The sequence below is a fragment of the Anser anser genome (assembly GCF_964211835.1).
Source record: "Anser anser genome assembly, chromosome: 1".
NCBI lineage: Eukaryota > Metazoa > Chordata > Aves > Anseriformes > Anatidae > Anser > Anser anser.
This window is the reverse complement of record NC_139720.1, coordinates 76,435,630-76,458,323: the sequence shown is the minus strand read 5'-3', so window position 1 is coordinate 76,458,323 and position 22,694 is coordinate 76,435,630. Positions and strand designations below refer to the sequence as shown.

The window sequence follows — 22,694 nt, the reverse complement described above, 5'->3', positions numbered from 1 at the left end:
ACCTCTAGACAATCCTCGAAGTTCATGCCCTGTGGACGTTGGGGAAAGTGAGCCAAGAGCTATTTGTACAGACTTGATGTGCAGTGCATGAGATCTGATAGATTTGCTGTAAATTATCTTCATACCTACTCAGTAACGAGATGTACCGTACTGTAGTTTGCCTGCCCAAAGGCCACTGGTCTTTCACCAGGGAGAAAAGAAACGGAATCTAACTTGCAGCAAGAGCAGCACCTGTTCAGATTACTTTCACCTTGCTGCGCAAACAGACTCATGCAGCTGGGACTCATTTACAGCTGCAATCCCTTCTCCTTTTTTCCCCCTTCAGTCCCTTGGCTCCCAGAGCCAGGCAATGTGAGATCTGACACCACCAAAACCCCTCACAAGGGGAAACCCCAGCCATCTCACCAAACATTTCATTTTCTGCTTAGGCTCTCTAGGATAAAAAAGCTGCTGAGAGACTGACAAGAAAAACCCCAAGGACTGAGAAACAACAGCAAAGAGAAATCGAAAGGAGTAGCAAATGGGATGGGTGAGACACACAAGAGGACAGGAGACAGAAAGTGAGATACTCTTCCTCTGAGTGCCAGGGTCTTACCGCACTCCAGCTCCCTGCCCAGGGTGAATGAAAACACTCATATTCCATTGGTAAACAAGGAGAGAAAGAGAAAGCAAAGAAAAAGGAAATGTCATCTTAACCATAGCTGAGCAGAAATTTTTATTCCAGTTGGCTGTACTAACAGTAATAACAACTTCTCAACTCCCCATGTTCCAATCAAAATTGAATGGTGCTTTCTGCAATACATAGGGCAACTTCCTTTCCAGAAGTCATTACAGTTTTATAGAGCGGCACCTTTGCACTCTACCACAAAGCAATCTGTTAACAAACATTAGGAACAGCAGGGATGGAGCAATGGGAGGCTCTCAAATCAAGTATTCATTGATTTCATTTAGATGATTATACTGTACAGAGCAACCAAAAGGGTTTAGAGCTAATATTCCCCGGATGGCCTGTGGTACATGAGCAAGGCCCTGGGTGGTCCAGACTCTTTGGATTCTGTTCCTGGGTCTTCTGTGGCCCCATGTAACTGCTGAGACATCACCTCTAGTCCCTGCCTCCACGTGGTGTGTGATTCAAATTGTGGATAATAGTAATCTACCTTCCAGGGTATGGAGAAATAAAACACCTTGAAATTATCACACAGAAGAAGCCATCACAGTTAAGTGATCTCTATCACTATTATGTTTGCAGTCCCCATAGTCATTTTATTACTACTTCTGATGTGGTTTTGTTGTTCTTTTATCCCTGATGAAAGCCAGCAGAAGACAAAATGAGTTGCTAATATTTCAACTAGCTTTACTTCCATTTGTCTTCTTCGTAATTTCTTTCACAGGCAAAGCTTACTTGCAAAAAAAAGAGTACTATGCATGTGGGTAAAGTTCAGGTCTGCTGATAGAATATGTGCTGAAACAAAACAAAATTTAACTCGAGGGGATGGGTGTGAAACACTTCTCCAAGGTACAGATAAACTGTCATGAGCAGCAGTGCCTAAATGAGCCAAACTGGCTCAATGCACACATCAGTCACATCTGGTTTTTGGTATAAAGTGGCCATACTGAACATAGGATGTGGACAACAGTATGCAATAGAGTGTTCCAACACAATTAGACAACTACACTTGTAGATAGCCTCATGTAAATACTGTGAGCAAAATTTTGGGGAGTATAGGAAAGAAGGACATAAGTAGATAATGGGAGTGTCAGAAGACATGATTATGGGAAGATAACAAGACAGTTCAACGGAAAAGGAAGAAAAAGCAGAACTACTAGAGCTAGTCTTCTTAATGGTATAATAAGAAACAAGATCCCAGTTACATGTAACTTCTGTGAAAGGCAGATTGCACCCAAAATAAGACTTTATTAACATGCTTATCAACATGTTACACACCCAGTCTGACAACAACCAAGAACAGCAACAGATCAGCAAGCATATGGATCCCAAATCCACATAGCAGGAAAACTGTTCACCTCTAAAAGACACCAACAATCTACACACATACAAAATATATACATAAGCTTGAGATAAGAGAGCTGTGAATGGCATACCCTTTCCAGGAACTCTCCAAATCCTTTTATCGTCAAGCACTTTACTTCCAAGGTTTCTCTTCTTATTCAGAACAGATACTCTCTGCAAAATATCTATCTATTGCTACCTATCACGTGGATCGTAAAGAAAAGGAAGGCTAGCTATCCATACAGGCAAAAGGAGAAACTGATCATGATTCTTATTTTGGGGGCAATGTGGCAGGGGAAACCACAGTCTTAAGTCTTTAAGCCTTAGGTATGGCCATATTTTCTTCTTTAAGCCATAAGATTAGTATTTGACTGCCACTCAACCTCCCTTCCTCTGACACCAGGCGTAGAGAATAAAGCAACTCAAGCACTGATACTTCCAGAATGGGCTCTCACTTTTCTCCAGGGTCTAACCAAACTACATGGAAAACAGCTCTGCCTTTCACTTGAAGTGTGAGACTTGCATCATCTCCAGCTCTCTCCTCACATTTCCCATCCTTAGGCTTCATCTCGTGTTTACAGTATAGTGCCATGTTGTCTTTTGCACAGTGTGACCCCCCCAACCTGGATGTAGCTCACCAGCCCTATCTATCATACCCATCAGCTCTACTATACATTCCTAGGTTTTGGTAGAGTGCCTCTGTACTTGTACAGGCTTGGATAAGCCATCTACCAATCTTCAAAGCAGCTTGTTAAGGGGCGTTAAGTCCTCAGTCAGCCTCCATGATTAAAACATTTGAGATCCAGCCATTAATGTGACCATCCTACTTGTTATAGCAATAGTGAGGTAATAAGTTTGTTCAGACAACCTTGTTAGTATCCCACCTCTTTGACAGGTATTTCTGTAACACACAAAAAACTATAACTTGGTCATTCAGAGTCAAAACCATATCAGACTAAAGTAGTATGTAAGCAGCTGAAGCTACAAACTCTCAAAAGGCATGCATTTCCTCATCTCTGCAGGGGTCTGATGCACATACTTTGTGGGGTATGAAACAGGACAGTTGCCAACTGTGGAGACAGACAGGGAATGAGAGATGTCTCCCTCCATATAATTACAGTGGTGAGATTTCCCAGCTTCTTTAATCATGCTGTTGAACACTTGCTAACCCTCCAATTAACAGAGAAAAATGTCTTTAAAAATAATTTAGGGACATAGAAATAAAGAGAAGAGAAATTAAAACAGTGAGTTGTTCTTTCTAACTTTGTATTATGGCTATGTCCTCAGTAGAGCAGTTTCACCCGATACCTGTGAAGCAACAGTTCATGGTGGGAAATCAAAAAGTGAAAAAATTACATCTCTGTCCTCATCAACCATTCACAAATAATGCAGCTTTACCCAAACAGCTAGCAGCTAAATGGTGCTCTGCAGGCAAACTCATAGAAAGAAAAGACTGGAAAGTCAAAGTTCATTTAAGGCTGCCACAGACCATTCAAAAAACAAATTCTGAAAATCATTGCCAATACATAACAGCAGAGAAACTGTTTTCTTTTCAGAGATGGATGCTTTTAATCAGTAACTCTTAAAGCTGCCATCTAAAAAGTGCAAAGTGGACCTCATTTTTATTTTTCTGTGCTTGTTAAGTAAGTTTAAATGAAGAGGAAGGCAACTGAGGTAGATCTGCCTGTTTGCAGATTACAAATTCAGATCTTGTCTATTCTAGAAAACTATGATGACTGAGATACCTAATTAAATTATGACATCAGAGGAGATGAGAATTAAAACTGAGCAACTGTGAGGAACAGACATATTTTGACATTCTGATTAATGCTCTTTATTTTTGTTAACCTGTAATTACTTCAATGACTACGGAACAATTGAGAAGGCTAAAAAAGTGTGTCTTTGTTAGAGAAGACGTCCCCCCCTGTTTTTAATTAAGATGTAGGATTTCACCATGCAGATATCTGAGGTCTATTAGAACTGCTCTGATAATATTAAATAAGACCAGACTTCACTTTCATGGTATTTCCAAGGCTACCCTCACTGCTCTTCAAAACAAACAAAGCAAGTTCCTCCTAGCTCAGAGTAAAATACCTTAGTTGTGCTTTATATATAAGAAAAAGAGCACTTTGGTTCATCTGAAGGTCACCTTTAATGGAAAGGCCTCAGTTCTGCCAGAGCAAGCCTTCACCTACAGTAGACTATTACAATTCAACACTTTGTGTAATACAGCTTTCTTAACAAGGGGTGTTTGCAGCAATCTGAACAAAGTAAGTGGCTACATTACATACATTTCTGAGCAGACAATTTTGCAGCTGAGCAAATTTGCAACTGAAAGTGTAGTCTAATTTGAAGAGTGACTTGGTAAAGATGGCACTGTGTGGCTCCACATTTATTGTTTCTCACTGGCTTCTGGATCGAACTTACTGCTTACAAATAAAATTATTTTTATTTCTACTTAACACTCCTCCATGTAAACTCAACTGAAAAGCTTTAAGTCAAGCTGTGCTCTTTTTGGCCCATCTATCATCTAATGAAGACTGTGTATGGAAGATGCAAGTAGGAAGCTCCAAGATAGGTGTAAGGTTTGAGGACAACAAGTCAAGTTCCCTACTAGTGTAAGTGAGTATCACTTGTCTACCTTCAGTGGAGACAGTCCTATGTATACTAGTTGAGGATATGGGTAAATGAAGACCCATTCTTAAAATGGGAAGCTAAGTAACTGGCCTGCTGGCGATAAAGAACCAAAGGGAATTAAAGTAATTCTCCCCAGCCCGTGCTGTTTCAGACAGCAATGAAAAGGTAGTATGTTTATTACTAATACAGGACTGTAAATGGAGCCTGAGAGCAGAAAATGTCTTAAATAAGACTATATCATTCTCCTACAGGCAATTTTCAGAGTAAAACTACGGACTAATGTGAAGATTTCACAACACAGATATTCGACAAAGAAAATACATTTCTTCTGGTTTAACGTTTGGGCCCTAACACCAATACAACATATTTCCCAATGACAAAAATCTTGTAAACCACAAAACATAAAAACACAGGATTAAAAAAGTTAAAGACAGAAGAAGAAACCCCATAAAAAAAGAAATATTAAGGCCACCTGTACATTAGTGAAATGCACAGTCACCACAGTCAAACAGGATACATACCTCATTAATATTACATATAATAAAACATACATATATGTATAATATATACTTGATCTTAACTCTAGAGCCGTAGAAAATAACATAAAACCTTTGTGACCAGCCTACATCTAGCCTGAATCCCAGCAGCTCCTAGTAACCCAAGTCAACAGGACTCCAGAGGGAAACAGAGGTCCCCATGTAGATCCCTGTCAAAGTCATGACAGGATTCTGAGGAAAATGCTTCCAAGAAGGGAAGAAAAATAAAATATCGAAGGACAAGTTGCCAAGGTTTTAACCTGAGACCTAACAACGAAGGACAAGTTGCCAAGGTTTTAACCTGAGACCTAACAACAGCCACAGACATTTGTTTAATGTTTCAGGTGCTCATTAGCGTCAAGCTCCTGTAGCAGCCTCCATACTGTCTCTCTATACTGCAGCTGGCTAAAGGTAGAGTTATATACCATCCTAATGAGCCGCAAGGAGGGTGATGTGCGTCATTGGTTTCTGTTTCAATCTAAGTGTAAAAGCCTTGCAACAGCTTCTGATTCTGCTGACATTTAATTAGCCAGTGTCATTTTGATGCCATAGCCTGTCTCATCAGGTTGATAACTACAAAACAACATGTGGAGCATAAAAGTTCTATGAGAAGTTTCAGGTCTGGCAGCCAAGGATACGAGTCCCCTGACAGTCAGGTTTCTGGGACTGGTCCCCATTAGCCCCTTGTTTTGGCACTGCTATCAGCAAGAGCTTTGCTGTTAAGAGAGAGACGCAAAATAAAAAAAAAAAGGAAATGAAAAGCTACAAACCTCAGCAAAGCCTTGCAAAAAAATGCATCCTTGAGATCTAAAAATTTTACCTGTCCTGCACAAGGGAAGCATCGTTATGGCACTAACTCAGAGCTATTCATCCTGAAGGACAGAAGGACAGGTTTATCATGAAGGATAGGTCTGATAATCCTCTGAATTCAAAAGGTAGCCCCGTTTATTTAAGTATATAAGGTATTTTTCATCAAGTCCCATCAGATGCTTGGGAAGGCTATCTCTAGGAATACCTGACAACTGTTCCTTGAGAGATTGCTCACATCAGCTGCAAAATTTGAAGATTTTCCTTGCTATAACAAAACCTGACTGATCTATAGATCCACACAATATAACCAGTGATACTGGTACAGTACATCCATTTACACCAGACAAACTCAGACCTTTTTGTATTTAGGTCTTTTTTTCCAAAATCCTGCTCTAGCACACTAAAGGCACCGCTTCTGTAGAGTGCACCCATCAGAGATTTATAGAAATCCAAATGAACCAAGCTATTCCGTTCTTGGAAGAGAATCAGCTTAAAATCTTTGTCTGCAGAACCTAGGCACAATCTAATGCTTTGTAAAGATAGAGGCTTATGGGGCTGTTTTTGAGCAAAGGCGTCTACCGGAGGATTGGCAAAAAGAGGCAATGTTGATCAGCAGATTTAAAAATTCACTGAACAATGCGGTTGCAAGATCTCAGCTCTTCTGGCAGATCCTTGCTGGAGCTAAAAGGTACTTCCCAACTGGATGAGGTTGGGAAGCTATGGAAGCCTATGGGAAGCTAGGAGCCTATCTAGGAGCCTAGCTATGGGAAGCTAGGAGCCTATCTTTTAGAGCAAAGTGATCTGGGAACTCACAGTTCCCATAAGGAAAGGGAGATCTCTTTTAGGTAAATGTTATGGACCCCTAACAACACCATACAGGGGGAAGGGGAAAGATGTTCTTACAAGACTTTTCCACTTGGATCCTGTTTCCACTTTTTCCATAGTATAACCATGAAGCTATTGTTTTAGCCAATTAATGCCCTCTGCAGAATGCAGGGGTTGTAACTGGTTCCACCTATTCCCTATCCTGAACAGCCTTCCAGGCGTTTCTTTGCTTACAGAAGGTGCTTGGAAATGCATGCTATTAAGTAAATAATTTCTGTCTTCTTCATTCTGTTTTCTTCATCCACATTTCTTTTTGAACAGTCATATGTCACCCTAAATTTATCCCTTACTACAGTCACACTTCCTTATGCAGAATACTGTTATTCTGCCTGGGACAACCCTACCAGTTCAGAAAGCTTTGGATTTTCATACCAAAGGACAAGCTACAGGCAGTGATCCTATCTCCCATCTAGAGGAACATAATCACAGTAATAATTCTCGTGCTCCCCAAATATTAAAGCATGGAAAATCTGTTCACATCATTTCAAGCAAGGTCTTGCCATGAAATCCTTTGTCCTGACTTGAATTGTATGCAGATCGAGACAAACCATATGAGAATTCACATTTAACTTATAGCACATATTCTAATAAATGTATTTTATTCTGTGTGCACGCATACAGACACACAAGAGAAAAGGAGTAACAAGGGTCTAAGGTCATCTATCTAAATGTTAAAATACAGCCAAGTGAAGGAAAGCCAACAGCTGCTTCACACTACAACACCAAAAATAACTACACATAAAAAAACCTCTAAGCCTTCCAATACTCCTCTCTCCCCTCCCCCAGTTGTATCAATTATACTATGAAAGCTCTTCTGGCCTCAACAATCCAAACAATCCATAATACTAGCAGCACAAGAAACTTTATTTGAAATATATACTTTAGCACGATCTCTTTAAAAGGCTCTTGGAGTACTAATGTGCTCAGTGATTATGCACTTCTCAACTGTCAACTGTATTACCCATTAAATGCCAATTTTCCTCATTAGCAAAGTAGCTGGGATCAAGTGAGCATAGGAGGAAAACCAGTGTAGCAGTTAATGAAAAGTGCTGGGGATCAAGCAAGCTGTCTTCTCTTCCCATGATGGCTAAATGACTTCCTGTCTACACCTACTTCTGGCTTGGTGTCTTCATCTCTAAAACTGGGTAATATCACCTATTCTAAGAGAGGGGGAAACAAAATTAACTAAAGCTTTTAACTGCTCCAAAACCTATAAAAGCCAAAGCTAATTCTTTAAATACTTCCAGAATTAGTGTTATTATTGTCATTTATCCGTTCTGTCGTAGCATGTAAGTGCCCATATGCACATGGTTCTAGGCACAGCGTTGATGCAGAAAATAAAGTGGAAGGTATAGACAGCATGATAAACAGAAAGCCACAGAAACAAAAGCTTTGTGCTTCATAGAAATTTATGTATTTGGACAGCTACCTTTAAAAATACAAAAAAAACAAACAACAAAAAAACTGCCTTAACTTTCTCCTTAGTGAGTATATTGTATGCAAGTCTCATTATCAAACAAATCCTATGTCAGGTGTCAAAAAAATCCCTAACTTCTAAAAATAAAAAATACAGCCTGTAGCGCACTAGTACTTCCAAACTATAAATCCATGCCATTAATTATTACCAGTAATATTGTCAATTAAAAATTACCTAGTTAGCAAATATTCTTCAAGTGTATACACCAGTATGTAGTATACTACATGAAGTAAACATGGCAGTAAGATTACTTCTATAAAGTTTGTCACATTTGATAAAGAAATACTGATTTTGCTATTAATGTACTTTATAAAGAAAACATATATGGCTGAATGACTTATTTTGCTCAGTACATTTAAAATTAGCACCCGAAGGGAAGGAGTATGACATCTCCAGTTGCTACAGTATACTTAGTAGTACATGCAGCAAGAACCTTACAAGTCACAGCAAAATCCTGCTTCCTTTACCCCTGTTTGCTTTTAAGAATTATCAATGAAAGGGAACTTCCAACCATGTTAGTTTATCAGAATATAAACTAGATCAAGCTTGTGTTTATTTATGCCATATACCTGCATTGATATCAACAAGCAGTGTCAATTTCTTCTAGCTTTATAGGGTGGAGGAAATGTTTTTTCAGTAAGTCTTAGGGCCATTAGGAAATTATCATATTTATGTAAGTAGTTTTGGTACTCCCTTGAGATTTTATTAAAATTTTAGCTTAACCTCATCAAAACCCCTCCTATTCAGCTGGAGGCTACAATGTACTGGAGTTTCAAGACCTATGCTCCTTCTCCAGCAAGGCATTTAAGCATGTGCTTAAAATTAAGCATTTGCGTAAACATTTTGCTCATCTGAGAGTCTCAGAACATGCATCATGAAAGGGATGCCACACTAGGTCAGTACTTCCATACTCCCATAAAAGCTTTGGGAACCAGATGGATAGTCACAAGGCACTGAAAATTCTGTTGTAGTACCATAATTTGCTTCCCTACTGCTTACATATTCACATCCTTCTAGATCAAGGACATGTCTACACAGTTCTACAGGCAGATGAAAGTGCATTCTTCCCAAGCTGCAAGCTGACTAGAAGCTATGTAAATTTATTTAATGTTCTCTGAGACTCATGAATACGCTCCTGCTGAAAGGTACAGTGCATTAGCTAGGGCTTCATGCCTGATTTAGAGAGTTTGCAGCTAGCAGAAAAACACAGAGAAACACTCTGAAGTATATGTTGTTAACAGAAGCACATATATACATGCATGGAATCAATAGAAGCCTGTGGTTATAACTACTGCATTTTCTTATTTTATAGTAAATGTAAAGGGGTCATGAACTTCACAGAAATACTACTAACTCCTATAGAGCTTTTTTAGTTTACGAACTGCTGAAATACTTTTTTATAACTAACAGCTAGGAAGCTCATGCAGTCATCTGAAAAGCCAGAGGATTTATTTGGCCTTTTAAGATTTCATTTTTGTAGCCATTTAAAAACTTGATTCTCCTACTCACCTCTAGTGCAGAAGCATTAGACTAAGTATTCAAGCATTGTGTGCTACTATGTCAAAAACTTTTGTAAACTCTACAGAGACATCACATCAAGACAAAGTCTCTTTGACGATGGCCTTCCTAGCTTTGCAAAAGATAGCATAGCCTGCTTTAACAGGATCTTTTAAATAGGACAGCAATAAAAACACCAAAGCAATTACTCTTGACTGAAGCTTGAAAAGAAGAGGTATAAGAACTGATGGAACTATCTCTAACATACCACTGGTATTCACTCGAGACTACTGTAAGAAATTAGGAATGTCAAGTTCAAGGTATTGGCTCTGAACATGACATTTGAACAAGACAAAGAAAAAAAAAATCTTCTCCATGGATTTTCAAGAGTATTGTGACCAGTCTTTAGCAATAACAGGCTTATCTTTCCAGGATGTAACCTCATGCACCAGCTTATGCTTGAGGCTGCAGAAGAGCTACATCTGGAATGAGTCCCTGCCCTAAAGCCAGGCTGCAGAGTGAAGGTGCAATTTAGGGTAAGTTCCTCATGGATAATTCAGTTCTTCTTTTAGTGCTGCTCCATTCCCTGCTCGTAATACATTGAACAGGAAAGTAGGGAACAGCAGTGTCCAGACAGCCCTGAAGCCAGTGCAAGGTAAGCAGCACAGCTACTGCATGTGGCAGGCTGGAGAAGGATGAAAATGTAAAGGGAAGGAGGACAGAGAAAGATTTGGAAGAGAAGTGGTAACTGTTATGACATGGCATATTTAACAGTCAATATCTTACCATTGTGTCCCAGGCTATCTGTGTCTGCCTGTGTGTGTGTGTATGCACGTGCATACTTGTGCCTGCATGTGCATTTGGGGTGGGGGCTGAGAGGGTGTAAAGGATTTTTAATAACAGAAATCTCAGCCTTGCTTGTGACATATTTAAAAGTTTCTATGCACTGCGGGTCAAACATTTACAAGAATGCCTTTTGCTTCTGGTAAAATCAGCCACAGGAAGGGCAAGGAAGGATGTAGTGGTGGCAAAATGCAGAACCCACCAGAGCCCTGAAAAGTGCAACGACAAAAACTGAAAGTCTAGGCTCCCCAGAATAAACTGTCTGTGTTTGAGGGCTCCAACAGAAAAAGAGGAACTCTTGGTCTTGATTCTGCTAATACAGAGGGACCAAAAAGCTGTAACTAGAGCAAGTGGTCACATGCAAGTGTCAGGAAAGTGACTGAAGATCCATGCTGGTTGTAGGAAAAAAACAAAGTCAGATGGACTGTGGAACTGTAAGGAGTACAGCAAATACACGTTATGTAAATTAGGTTGGCTAAGCTGAGTGGAAGGCCCAGACACCAATAAGCCCCTCAGACACAGCAAAGCAGAAGAGGGCGGTTAGAGTGGAACCAGAAAAGGAACCCAGCAACAATGGCTTTATTGAGGAGGGATCAAGTTTACATCCTGCCCATCCGTGAACAAGTAAAAGGGCACATGTGGAAAGAGTTTGGGGTCAAGGATCAGCAGTTCTGTGCCAAGAATCATAGCTTTTCATTAGCAGAGGAGAGGGAAAGTCCCCAGATTGCCTGCCCTTCCATTGCTCTGTTTTGATATGGGGCTTGACATGGCTGCAAAGCCATTGTAAATGGACACATGCACTGTATTATGGAAAGATGATGAAAACAGTAATTTTTGTAAAAAGATGGTAATTTTTTACAGCATACAGAGCCAATCATGCTATTTAATTCTACAGAACGAGAAGTAGCACAGTAAATTGCTGCCATGAGCCTTACACAACCAAAACACCCACTACAGGTGAAGCATTTCAAACAGCTATGGAGGGGTTCATGAGCTTCCCTGGCACATGAATACTTGTCTAGGGACAGAATTCACTCTACTCCTCAGCTAACTAGCATACCCTTAGTAGTGACCTCTCTGATCAAATGACCCCAGCAGTCACTACATATATGGTTTTAGGTCTATATTCTACTCCCCAAAATTTATTTGCCATTGACATGAACACTGCTAAGTCATTTAACAAAAGCTGTAAGCAGAAGACATAAAATACTGACATTTTGATTTGGCAGACATTTAAATTTTCATTATAAGCATTGATACATGGAGTAAATAGTCATACAATGTAAGAAGCTACAGACACTTTCCAAAAGTACTGTGATCTTTGATGGGTATCTTATGTACAGACCTACATATCAAACAAGAGTTGAGCATGGTCATCCATAACAACAACGTAATAATAAAAATTCCTTAAACGTTCTGCAAGCACGTGAGCATAATTCAGAGACTTTTTCCATTCCTTGCTTGAAAGAAACATTGCATAATACTAGTGTAACTAAAGATTGCTTTCCTTTCTTTTTCCATTAAGTATTTAATTCCTAAAAACACTTAAGTATACTGAATAAACAAAAAACACTTAACAAGTATAATAATAAAGAACACTCCCTTTATTTCTCTCTTCTTACTTAGTAAAAACATTTTTTAAAAACACATCCCCTTCTGAAATACCAAATGCTATCATTTATGATATAATCAAGAAATATGTGGTCTTTACTTTTTTGATTAAAAAAATCTTTCATTCAAATCTCTTAATGTGATTGAAAAATGAAGAAACTATTTTTGATACCAACTGCTCTGAAAAATGAGTATCTCATTAAACAAAAACCATCAGCGTATATTCTATCTTTTCCATGAGAGAAGAAAAAGTGATCAGAAAGAGTTTGAGGGCACTACAACATAATACAGATGGAGACAACAGTAAAGAGGCCCAATTATTCTTATTGGCTGAGTAATTAATATATCTAAAATAATGTCAATCTTTTCAATTCAAGTTCACTTGATACCACTACTGAAGCTACTAATTAGAATATAGAAATAATAACTTGATTTATGATTTGATTGATATATATGATCTGTTAAAGAAAGACAAAGCTATGTGTACATTAATTGCTTTGCTCTACATTATTATTTCACACAAATACTGCCTACCAAATTCCTCAGAGTGCCTACTCTTACAGTGGGACTGCTTACTTGTCCTGCTATCAGCAGCTTTCCAGCTAAGGTCATGTTGTACACAAACGTTAGACAGAAATCACAAGAAAGAATTTTTGATCAGACAAGTTTTGTGTGGAATTCAAGCACTTAACACTTTTCTGGAAGCAGTTGCACAACAAGTAAAGACATACCTGATGTGCCAAAATATAGATATTATGGCCAACATCTTTTGGGGAGATGCCATCATCTCCATTCTCCTCCTCATGGTCACATTCTAGGCCTTGGTTATACGCATTCTTCATCACATCCACCTGCAACACAAGCCGAACCAAGGAGAGATTAAATAACTGTCATTCAAAAAGCTCACGGTGTTTGAACACATTCACTTTGTTCAGCCCAAGCTTGGATGGGTGCCCTGCAGTTCTAAAAGAAGAGTGAGCAGTCTGGGAAACACTTTCTGAATAAAGAAGAGCTTGAAGTATTTATGAAGCTCCAAACTGCTACACTTCTTGTCAGCAAAACTGCAACCATGAGAAAGGAACAGGAATGTTGAGTCTTTCTGAGAAGGTATTTTCACAGATGTTTTAAAGACAGATCAACAGGTAGCACAGGTAGTGCCTTTTGGCACTTAAAGTGCAGGCGTGATACCTCTGTGGATAGAGCAGGCTGCAATGCAACTCAGAGCTCTCCTTATAGTTTAACAGAAAGAAAAAAAAAAAAAAAGCCAAAAAGGAAAGGAAAATACAGATCTGGGAAGGGCGCTGGGGTAATTCCAAACAAGGGGAAAAATCCTCCATTCCCCAGAAAGGGCCTGATCCTGCTGATGCCCACAGATCTCCCCACAAAACAGGTTTTCCAGTCACTGTTGTTACATTGTCCATTTGTTTGGAAACAATTTCTCCAGACTTCCAATCTATTTAACATTCTTGGAAACCTATACAAGTATCACACCTATTCCAAAACAGCAATAACTGTAACTTTTGTTGTTTGTTCATGAGCCGTATATATAAATGCACATGCACACATTTCTGTTAGCACTGTTTCACAAACTGTACAAGCTTAATTTCCCAGCCCATGACAAAGGGTACTTGAAGACAGTCTACCAGAGTATGATAATTTAGTTAAGAAACAATTACAGAAAAGTGCTTGGAATGGATAAAAATAATGAAGTCGTAAAGACTGAAATCATGCATGCTTGATCCTTTCAAAGTACTTTTGTGAATTAGTACTATCCTGATACATTGTGTCACTATATGCTGCCAACACTCTTCAACCTAGATGCAGATCATTTTAAAATGTTTTAATGACAGATTTTTTTCAGCCAAAAGGTTTATGAATATTCAGAAGTTTTCTCACCAGTTCCCTTGGTCTCATGTTGAAAAGGATTCTCTCCGCATTCTCACTGTCATGCCTGCTTTCCATAATAGCCAGCAAGAGCTTGGAGGCATTGTTCTAAAGATACAAAACCAAGTTAATGCAAATTTAAAATCTATTTCATGGATTAACAATCCTTGCATTTGTTTTAATTGAGATTACCGGGACCACTTTTTTAGTGGATAAGATTTTAGACTACTTGCATTTTTTATTCTACTGATATATTTAATAGGGCTTTTCTCCCATTTTAATGTCAGCATACTGTAAGACTAACTAACCCAGCATGCTATATTTGAGGAAGCATTTTAAATATTAAAAAAAACCTGACTTAAATACATAGTTCTGTTCTATACTGTGCACAAGAAATGAAATCCCATTTCCTTTTCTTATTGCCCACCTAGCAATTTTTGTCACGGCATTCTGTTAAAAACAATACTCAGCAGAGGTAATTACAAAGTGTATTAGACAAAAGGTTTCATCATTCAAGCAGGTTTTCTTCCCCTCTGGTCTTTCTAAACCCTAATTCATTATCATTTGAAGGGCTATAAAATAAACTGTTTTCATACATTCCTGGAATTTTGTTTCACTATCATATATTCTTCAGGGAATGTATAAAGATATCCTTCGCTCTGTCAACAGGCTGCTTTTAACTGAGATCTCTCCCACAGATTAAATATCGTGAGCTTCAGCAGCTATAACCCAATAGTGCTTTAGACTTTGGAGACCTGTCTTACTTCCAGTTAGATCAATTGTTGTGAATAGGAGCGAAAGAATGGTTTTGGAGGTTTAAGCACCTTAACAGGCCTCACTCAGTGCACAACACTTCAGTTCCTAGCTCAGCCAGAAGCTTCCTGTGTGATTCTGGGTAAGTTGTTTCACTTCTCTGTAACTCAACACCTTGCTGGAGGTGGTGGTACAAGAGCTAAATCTGCTCATATTTGTAAACTGCAGAGACACCATGCCCACATTCACCTGTTTGGTGAGGCTTCTTAGCTACTGACTGCTTTCTGGCACAGTGTGTTTGCCTTGGTCCACATGTTGCAAGTACCATTGGGGAGCATCCCCTCATCACCCCCCACAGCAGACTGAGCTGTTTGAATACATGCACGTAGACTGCAGTACCATGGTACAGGTAGGAGCTAGTAAAACTCTAAACCCATTATATAACCTTGTTCTCAGCTGCTTATTGCCAAATGTTAGCAATTCAAACTGAAATTTCTCACAGCAAGCGTGTGCCTCAGTTAATTAGCAAGGACAATTTCAGAGGGAAAGGGTTCAGCTGCTTTTGGGACTGAGGCAAAAAAAAATATGTTATTTTCTGCATGTTCAAGGAACTTCTGTTTTAAGCAGTCTTTGTATCTCCAAGTTTTGATAGCAGAGCCAAAAATGTGGGGCACTAGAGGCCAAGATAACATAATAATTCAAGTTGTAGTCCCCAGGGAACCCAGACAAATTTGTCCAACTGGTAAGTATTTTTTAAATTATGATTTGAATACTGCACTGTAGAAATTTTCTAGAGTTTCACAACTAAAAGCCCACAGGCTTTCTTTTTGTTAGACACGGAATCACAAAATCAGGCAGGATGGACCACAAAGTCATGCGTTCAAGGCTCACCTCCGGACTGATCTTTTCAGCAGACTATTTCCTAAGTCTGATGTCACAGCTCCTAGCTTTGGGTGGGTTTCTGAAATAAGAAACCCATACTTTTGTGGAGCAGCACCTGGAAGCCAGGCAAGATGCACACAGGCAATTCAAATAGTACTTTTGTGTGCAACTGAATTAAGTCTAGAGAATCTCATAGGCAGCACAAAAGGAAATATCTGGTAGTGAGTTTCAGAGAATGTGTGAAAATGAGAAAAAGATATGAGAATGCATGAGGAGAACTCGATACAACTATATTAAGACAGCTGGATAAAGAACTGGAGGATTGTAGGATTAAAAGTCAGCAGCAGAAGAAAGGGAAAGATGGAAGGAGAGTGGAAGAATAGAATGAGGATTCATACACGACTGGGGAACTAGGACCTTCTAGGAGAGGGGACTGGGAGTTGAGTGAAAAGCCAGGAGAGAGAAGACTGAGCTTGCAAACACAAAAATGAGATAAGGACAAAGAACAACGGATGAGAAGATCAGACTGGGACTGGCTGAAGGATAATGGGATGCCATATGAATTTTTCCATAGCCACCCTTTTCTTTCTGAAATCAAATCAGGACTGTCCACTGGAAAGGTCTAGCCAGATTCTTCACCTTGCAACCTACATAGCAAAACTTGAACGTGTACGTTGAATGGCATCGGAGGAAGGAAAAGACAGAAAGTGAGAGACTCCTAACAGGGTGCTGCTCTGAAAAACTGGATGTTTCTATTCTGCTGCAGAGTTCCCTTACAATGGTGAGTGACCAAGTCAGTCGTGGCAGCATTGGTAGGATCTCAGAATGAGAAGGGAAGGGGACAAGACAGGCTATCAGGAAGCTTGAGAAGTAAAAAATGGGAAAAAGTGGAAGGAGGCCTCAGTCTGTTTGCTCATGGCTGAGGAGGGCTTTGAAGCCATTCCCAGTGCAGGCAATCCTAAGGGTGGAGAGAATCCTACTGCAGCTTCTATGAAGCGAAGAAAGGTAAAGGGCGAGTTGATCTTACTATCATTAATAGCCAGCTTCTTGCTACTGACTCAGAAAAAGTGGTGTGCCTAGAAGTACAGCAAGCAGGCATATCCTCCAGATTTTTGCCCAAAAGAAGGAAATTTCTGACTCATAAATCACTTTCTCCTTCCCCTTCTCTATCTGATCACTTACACCTGACTTTGAGATGCTCATTTAACCACTGATTTCTCATTTTCTGCATGCTTTGAGACCATGAGACCCTGGCTTCTATTCCCAGATATCAGTGGTGAAAAGAGGTCCAATACTTTGAAAACAGAACATAAAGTTCTTCAGAACATATTAGTACTATGAAGAACCAGTCCCCAATTGCTACAAAATGGATATCCCAAATACTTCTGGCCTTCATTTTTCTTTTCCTGGGTTCCCATTTCATCTTACTGAGTATTACAAGAAAAGCCAAAAAGACATTTATTAGTCTCCCCACCCTTTTCCAGGGAATTGCATGGGCTACTAGACTGACAATGTCTCTTCATCCTGCCACTATTCAGAGTGGCACATATTGAGGTCATACGCTGTACCAGGTCTTAAATACTAATCAGTAAGAAAGGCTGGGAGGGTCATACTCACAATAACAAAAGACAGAACAGAACATTGGACATCTGTTCACTCAATGAACATTGTCTATCCTGCTCACCAAATGATTCAGGAGTCCAATGGAAAATATAATCCATGAAGATGTAATTAAATACCACATCACAAAGTATGTGCAAAACAAGGCAAATTAAGACGGTATGCGAAAATATAATTCTGCATGGTCTTTGCTTTGGTTGAAGGGGTATGAGTTCAGTATGTAGTGTTCCCTGAAAAAAGCATCTAAATGTGTTTGTATGCATAAGTGTGTGGGACTATATACTTGAAATTTTGTATTTTCACTGCAAAATCTACAACTTCTGAGTTGTCTATAAGCACTGACAGACTGCCAATGCTAAACATTACCTCATAAACTCAGTGCTGTATTACTTGGATGTATTGTCACTCACAAAAAAACAAACAAACAAAAACAAAAAAAAACAGTAACTTCCTAATTTGCATCTAATTCTTGACATCACATCTAGCTCAGTACTATATCCAGTTCTGGGCTCCATAATACACAAACAATATGGACTTACTAGAACAAGTCCAGCAAAGAGCTGCTCTGTTAAATGAATTTTCCATTAGGAGTGGCTGAAGAGAGCTGGGACTGTTCAGCCCGGAAAAGAGAGGGCTCAGGGGAATCTTATCAGTATAAAGTATTACCAAGTAAAAATACCTGATGGAAGAGAATGAAGAGGGAGCCAGGCTCTTCTCAGTAGTGCTCAGTGACAGGACAAGAGGTAATGGACACAAATTAAAACATAAACGAAATTCCATCTGAACACAAGAAAACACTTTTTTACTTTGAAGTTGGTCAAACACTGGAAGTTTGCCCAGATGGGTTGTGGCATCTCTGTCCTTGGAGGTAATAAAACCCAACTGGTCACCTGCTCTAGCTGACCTTGCCTGAGTGGAGGTGTTGGACTATGTGACCTCCAGATGTCCCTGCTAACCTAAATGACACTGATTTTGTAACACCATAATCAGTTCCGCAATTTGACCCTTTGATATCATTCACTACAACTTCTGCTATTTAAGTAAGTGAGGCCATACATAGTGTCCCATGAAAATGGCCAAACTGGTCATTGTAGCAATGCCAATAAACTCCAGTCTTGTAAATTACACAGAAAAGATGTTTTACAAACATTTTCGAGTTTTAACGGCAAATCAAAATGGCACTGGAGTGAACGTAACTAGGTCTTTACAGAGACTGAAATTTGGACTTCAAAAGAACTATCTCCGAGTTCAAAGTTAAATGTCTGCTTAAGTGTTTTGCTTGAGGGGACCTGAATTATACTGCCATTCAAACATGTAATTACAGTTATTAAAATCATGTGTAAAACATTGTTGATTCAATGTTTCATTGTACATGATACATAGCTATATTAATTATTTTATTAGACATCTATAATGTTGCCAATATGATGCAATGCAGCTACCACAAAGTATTTGCTGGTTTTGGGGAGGAAACAAACCTTCTGCAATGGAAATACTTCATTCAGAAAGCATGAAAAGACAATAATCTAGGGCTCTTTCTGGACATGTTCTACCCTACTTGGCAGACAGTATAGCTGCAAAATTTCCCTCTGCATGTGATGGCACACAGACCAGAGAAACTTATCTATGAACCTATCCAATTCTCAAGAGAATACAAAACAAAATTCAAGCACTCCCACTTCACCATTCCCTCAGAGGACACTGAGAAGGGAAATAAAATGTAATTTAATTTAACCACATTGTCAACTTCATTTGACATCTTAATTACAGGTCATCTGATATATTATTCTTTTTCACAACATCTCCTTCTCAAATATTTTTGTAAGTACACAGAATCACAGAATTCAGTATATACAGAGAATGCCTGATGTTACATTGCCTTAACAGTATACCTGTTTATCAATCCAATGAGATTTTGTGCCCAACGTGGACTCTTCATGCTAGCTACATCATGTCTATTTGATAGGATTCTTTCAAAAAAGCTGAGGGTATACTCCCAAACACAACAGTTGGTCAAAAGTCCTATTGTAGAAGGACTGAAGTGGATTAAGCTGATTTGAATTCATTTGCACCACTTTTTTTCCAGGGCTGATTAGTGTATCATGCTGTGGTAAGACTAAGTAAATGTCAGGTCACCTAGAGCTCTTGCATAGGTATGTCTTCTTTTATTACTCAAATTTAAATAAACAAATTTACATTTACTGTACCTTTAGCTGAAGCACCAAGTCCATGCAGTATTTGCCAAGAGGGTTTATGTCATTCAAGATGAGTGCAATTATAATATCAATCCCATTAGATTCATGGGTGGCTATGCAGGTCTAAAATAAGAGAAAAGAACAGAGTCATAGAGAGAGGAGGGAGGGAGACAGGGAGAGAAAAAAAGGGGTGAGGAGGGGAGAGAGAGAGAGAGAATATGCACATCAGCAAATTTCCAAAACAAGGGTGCAAAATTTGAATGACCCTGTGATTGCAATGAACCTCCCAGCCAAAGCAGAGCAGCCTGAAAACGTGCCACAAGTTGTGCTGAGGAAGACTTGGTGCACAGAACTAATCCCAACACTGCCAATAGTGAGGTATACAACTGGGGAAAAAGTGGTGCAAGCTAAAATTTGCTTGCAGTGAGTCATGCAGGATTAGGCACCAAGTGGTACAAGTTAGAGACAGCAACCCACAGGGGCACTAACAGATTTGTCTGGACACACACACACAAACATAAAAGACACACTTGAATCACATTCGCACACTCAAATTCTAAATTTGCATTCAGCAACTAGCATTAATATCATTGTCTTATAGCATAGCATTTATATGCTTATAGCATTTTTGTTTGCAAAGATTAAGGTTATCTACACACGTTTGGACATATGCTGCACACAAGGACATTTCTGCACAAAGAAATCAAAACTGTAAATATGATCAACTGTACTTCCTCAGTGCTTTTACAGCTGGAGTTCTGGACCTTCTAAGCCACATAAATAAGTGTCAGCTGTATAAGCATATGGTATTTTTTTTCTAACAGGTTTACAGGACAATAGGAAAGGAGAAGTTTTCCAGAAAGACAGAGAGATGAAAAAAAAACAAAACAACAACAACAAAAAATCAGATGAAAATGACAGTGTAGAGCTTTTGCCTCTGAAATGCACTGAATGAGATTTGCAGTTGGTGTACACAAGCATAACTGTAATCCTGAGTGACTTCCCAGCAGCAGGTAAATCTAAATAATAAGTCTAACTAATCATTCTCTTCCATTATCAGTGCTCCTCTGTAAAGTTAGAGGACAAGTTAACTTGAGAACAGATTTTTCTCATTTCTAGTCCTGTAATTACTCTTTTTCACAAATGTTTTTTCCCCATTCATTACTGGATCAAATATGACTGTTTAAAATTTAGCCCACCAAAATACTTTGTTTGCTTGTTTTTAAAGTTTTAAGTAAAGGCAGTTGATTACCAGCAACAGTGATAAAAGCACTTTGCACTTCATTGTGCATGTTAATGAATGAGCATTAATACTGTAAGTATTTCTTCAGCTATTTCTATTACCAAGAATAGATAGTGTCTTTGTATTTTTGCCCACTTTGATTTTTCCATTCCTAATCCATAGTGAAAATTCTGAAATTTCATCCAGACAACTCTACCACAGTTTTGTTCTCTTCAGATCAATTACAGCAGCATGTAAGTACGTTCTTTACTTGCCTCAGCATAGCACTGTAGAGACATCTACCAATAGTCACAGTTAAAAAATCTGCATCAAACAAGGCACAGAACTATATATTTGATTAGAAACATGGTCTTTAGCCTCATTCATTTTCCTACTGATATCATAATTAAAGGTGCTGATAGGTAATATAGCAGAACAGTAAGTTAAACTCTGTGGCAGTTAGGTTAAATCAGGAAAGTAAATATTAGCAACTGATATAAAAACCAAAGGCAAAATGAATGAAAGTGGAAAAACAAAACAGAACAAAAAACAACAAACAAACAAAACAAACAAACAAACAAACAAAACCATCAGAGTTGTGTATGCAATGTACTTTCTACAGTTGTGACTTGAAATCCAAAGTTTCATGAAGTGAGATTTAAACCATGGACCCACTGACGTAAGACATAAAACTCTCCAAAAGGACTGGAAACCCTACATGTAAGCTGACATTCTACAGGAAGAGTCTATTTTTAGTTCTGACTTGAAAGAATTTCTCAGTTCTTATGCAGGTTTGACATGTGTTCATCTTAGTCACAGTAATTGCAAGTGAACTTTTTATTAAGAACATTGAAGAGTTTGTGATAAGCACAAAGATACCACACACTCAAGTAGATACTTCTGCATCCAGCAGTTACTCAAGGCCTACCTGATTTTCATGGCATGGACCTTGGCAATATTCAGTCAAGCTTTCCAATGTCTGGTTCACAAGAGCCACGTTCCTCTCGTTGATGTAAAGCCCCAGTAAGCCTAGTCCACCTGTCGTGCTTCCACAGATACAGTCCAAAAACTGAAGGGTCTCACAAACAAGGTTGTAATTTGTTTTATTGTTCTGATGTCTTAAAAAATTCTGGTGGATGGAGAAAAGGATCGTAAAAAAAAAAAAGGAAGAGAGAGATTGTTAGAGTCATGTCAAACACACAGTCTTTTTCATGGAATTCCTGAAGGGAATGAAGGGAATTTATGACCACATGATTAATCTACTTTAGCACTGAAGTACACTACACTGTAGAAAATATATTACATTTTAGTGCAGCAGTTGAGAACTATCATTTGATTAAGTCAGTAGAGAAAGGAGGACTTAGAAACATGAACCTTGCAAACATCTGCAAACACCTGTCTTATAGACATCCTGCAAGCCTGACTCCATCCATCTGTTTATCATGATCCTTTGTTTGGAAGGTTCTTGCCCCATAGCTGGGCAGGTAGAGCAGCACATTCAGACTGCTCCATAGCAGTGTCAGTGAAGAACAGTAGTTTAGTTCAAGGCATCCCCAGCACTACTTTCAGGGAGGCTACTGGACACTACACCAAAGCATATTTAGAGAAAATTCATTTTGCAAAAGTTGCTATGGGGACAGTAATTTTTACCAGAGGAACTGATAGCAGGGACTCATGTTGCATCTTGCAGCCTTTAATCATAACATCTAGGGAAAAAAACAGTACCCAAACTTTGTCCAGAAACTTCCTGGAATCTTCAAGCCTGTGGTAAGCGACCCACCATTTGTGCAGAGAAACCATATTAACAGGAACTTTTTGAAACTTCTCAATT

At 38.9% G+C, this 22,694-nt stretch overlaps 1 protein-coding gene across 12 annotated transcripts in view; it reads right to left on the bottom strand.

The window, feature by feature from the left end:
• The window catches only part of ITPR2 (inositol 1,4,5-trisphosphate receptor type 2), a 266,325-nt gene that overhangs the window by 52,193 nt on the left and 191,438 nt on the right, over nucleotides 1-22,694 (bottom strand). For all 12 annotated transcript variants that reach the window (XR_014578295.1, XM_083820748.1, XM_083820746.1 and 9 more), the window contains 4 exons: nucleotides 21,792-21,992; nucleotides 19,654-19,764; nucleotides 14,204-14,299; nucleotides 13,039-13,158 (listed from right to left, as the gene is read on the bottom strand). Coding sequence is in view for 11 of the 12 variants with exons in the window: in XM_083820748.1 (XP_083676874.1) it covers nucleotides 13,039-13,158; nucleotides 14,204-14,299; nucleotides 19,654-19,764; nucleotides 21,792-21,992 (528 nt within the window). In the remaining variant the exon portion in view is untranslated. The remainder of the gene's footprint in view (nucleotides 1-13,038; nucleotides 13,159-14,203; nucleotides 14,300-19,653; nucleotides 19,765-21,791; nucleotides 21,993-22,694) is intronic.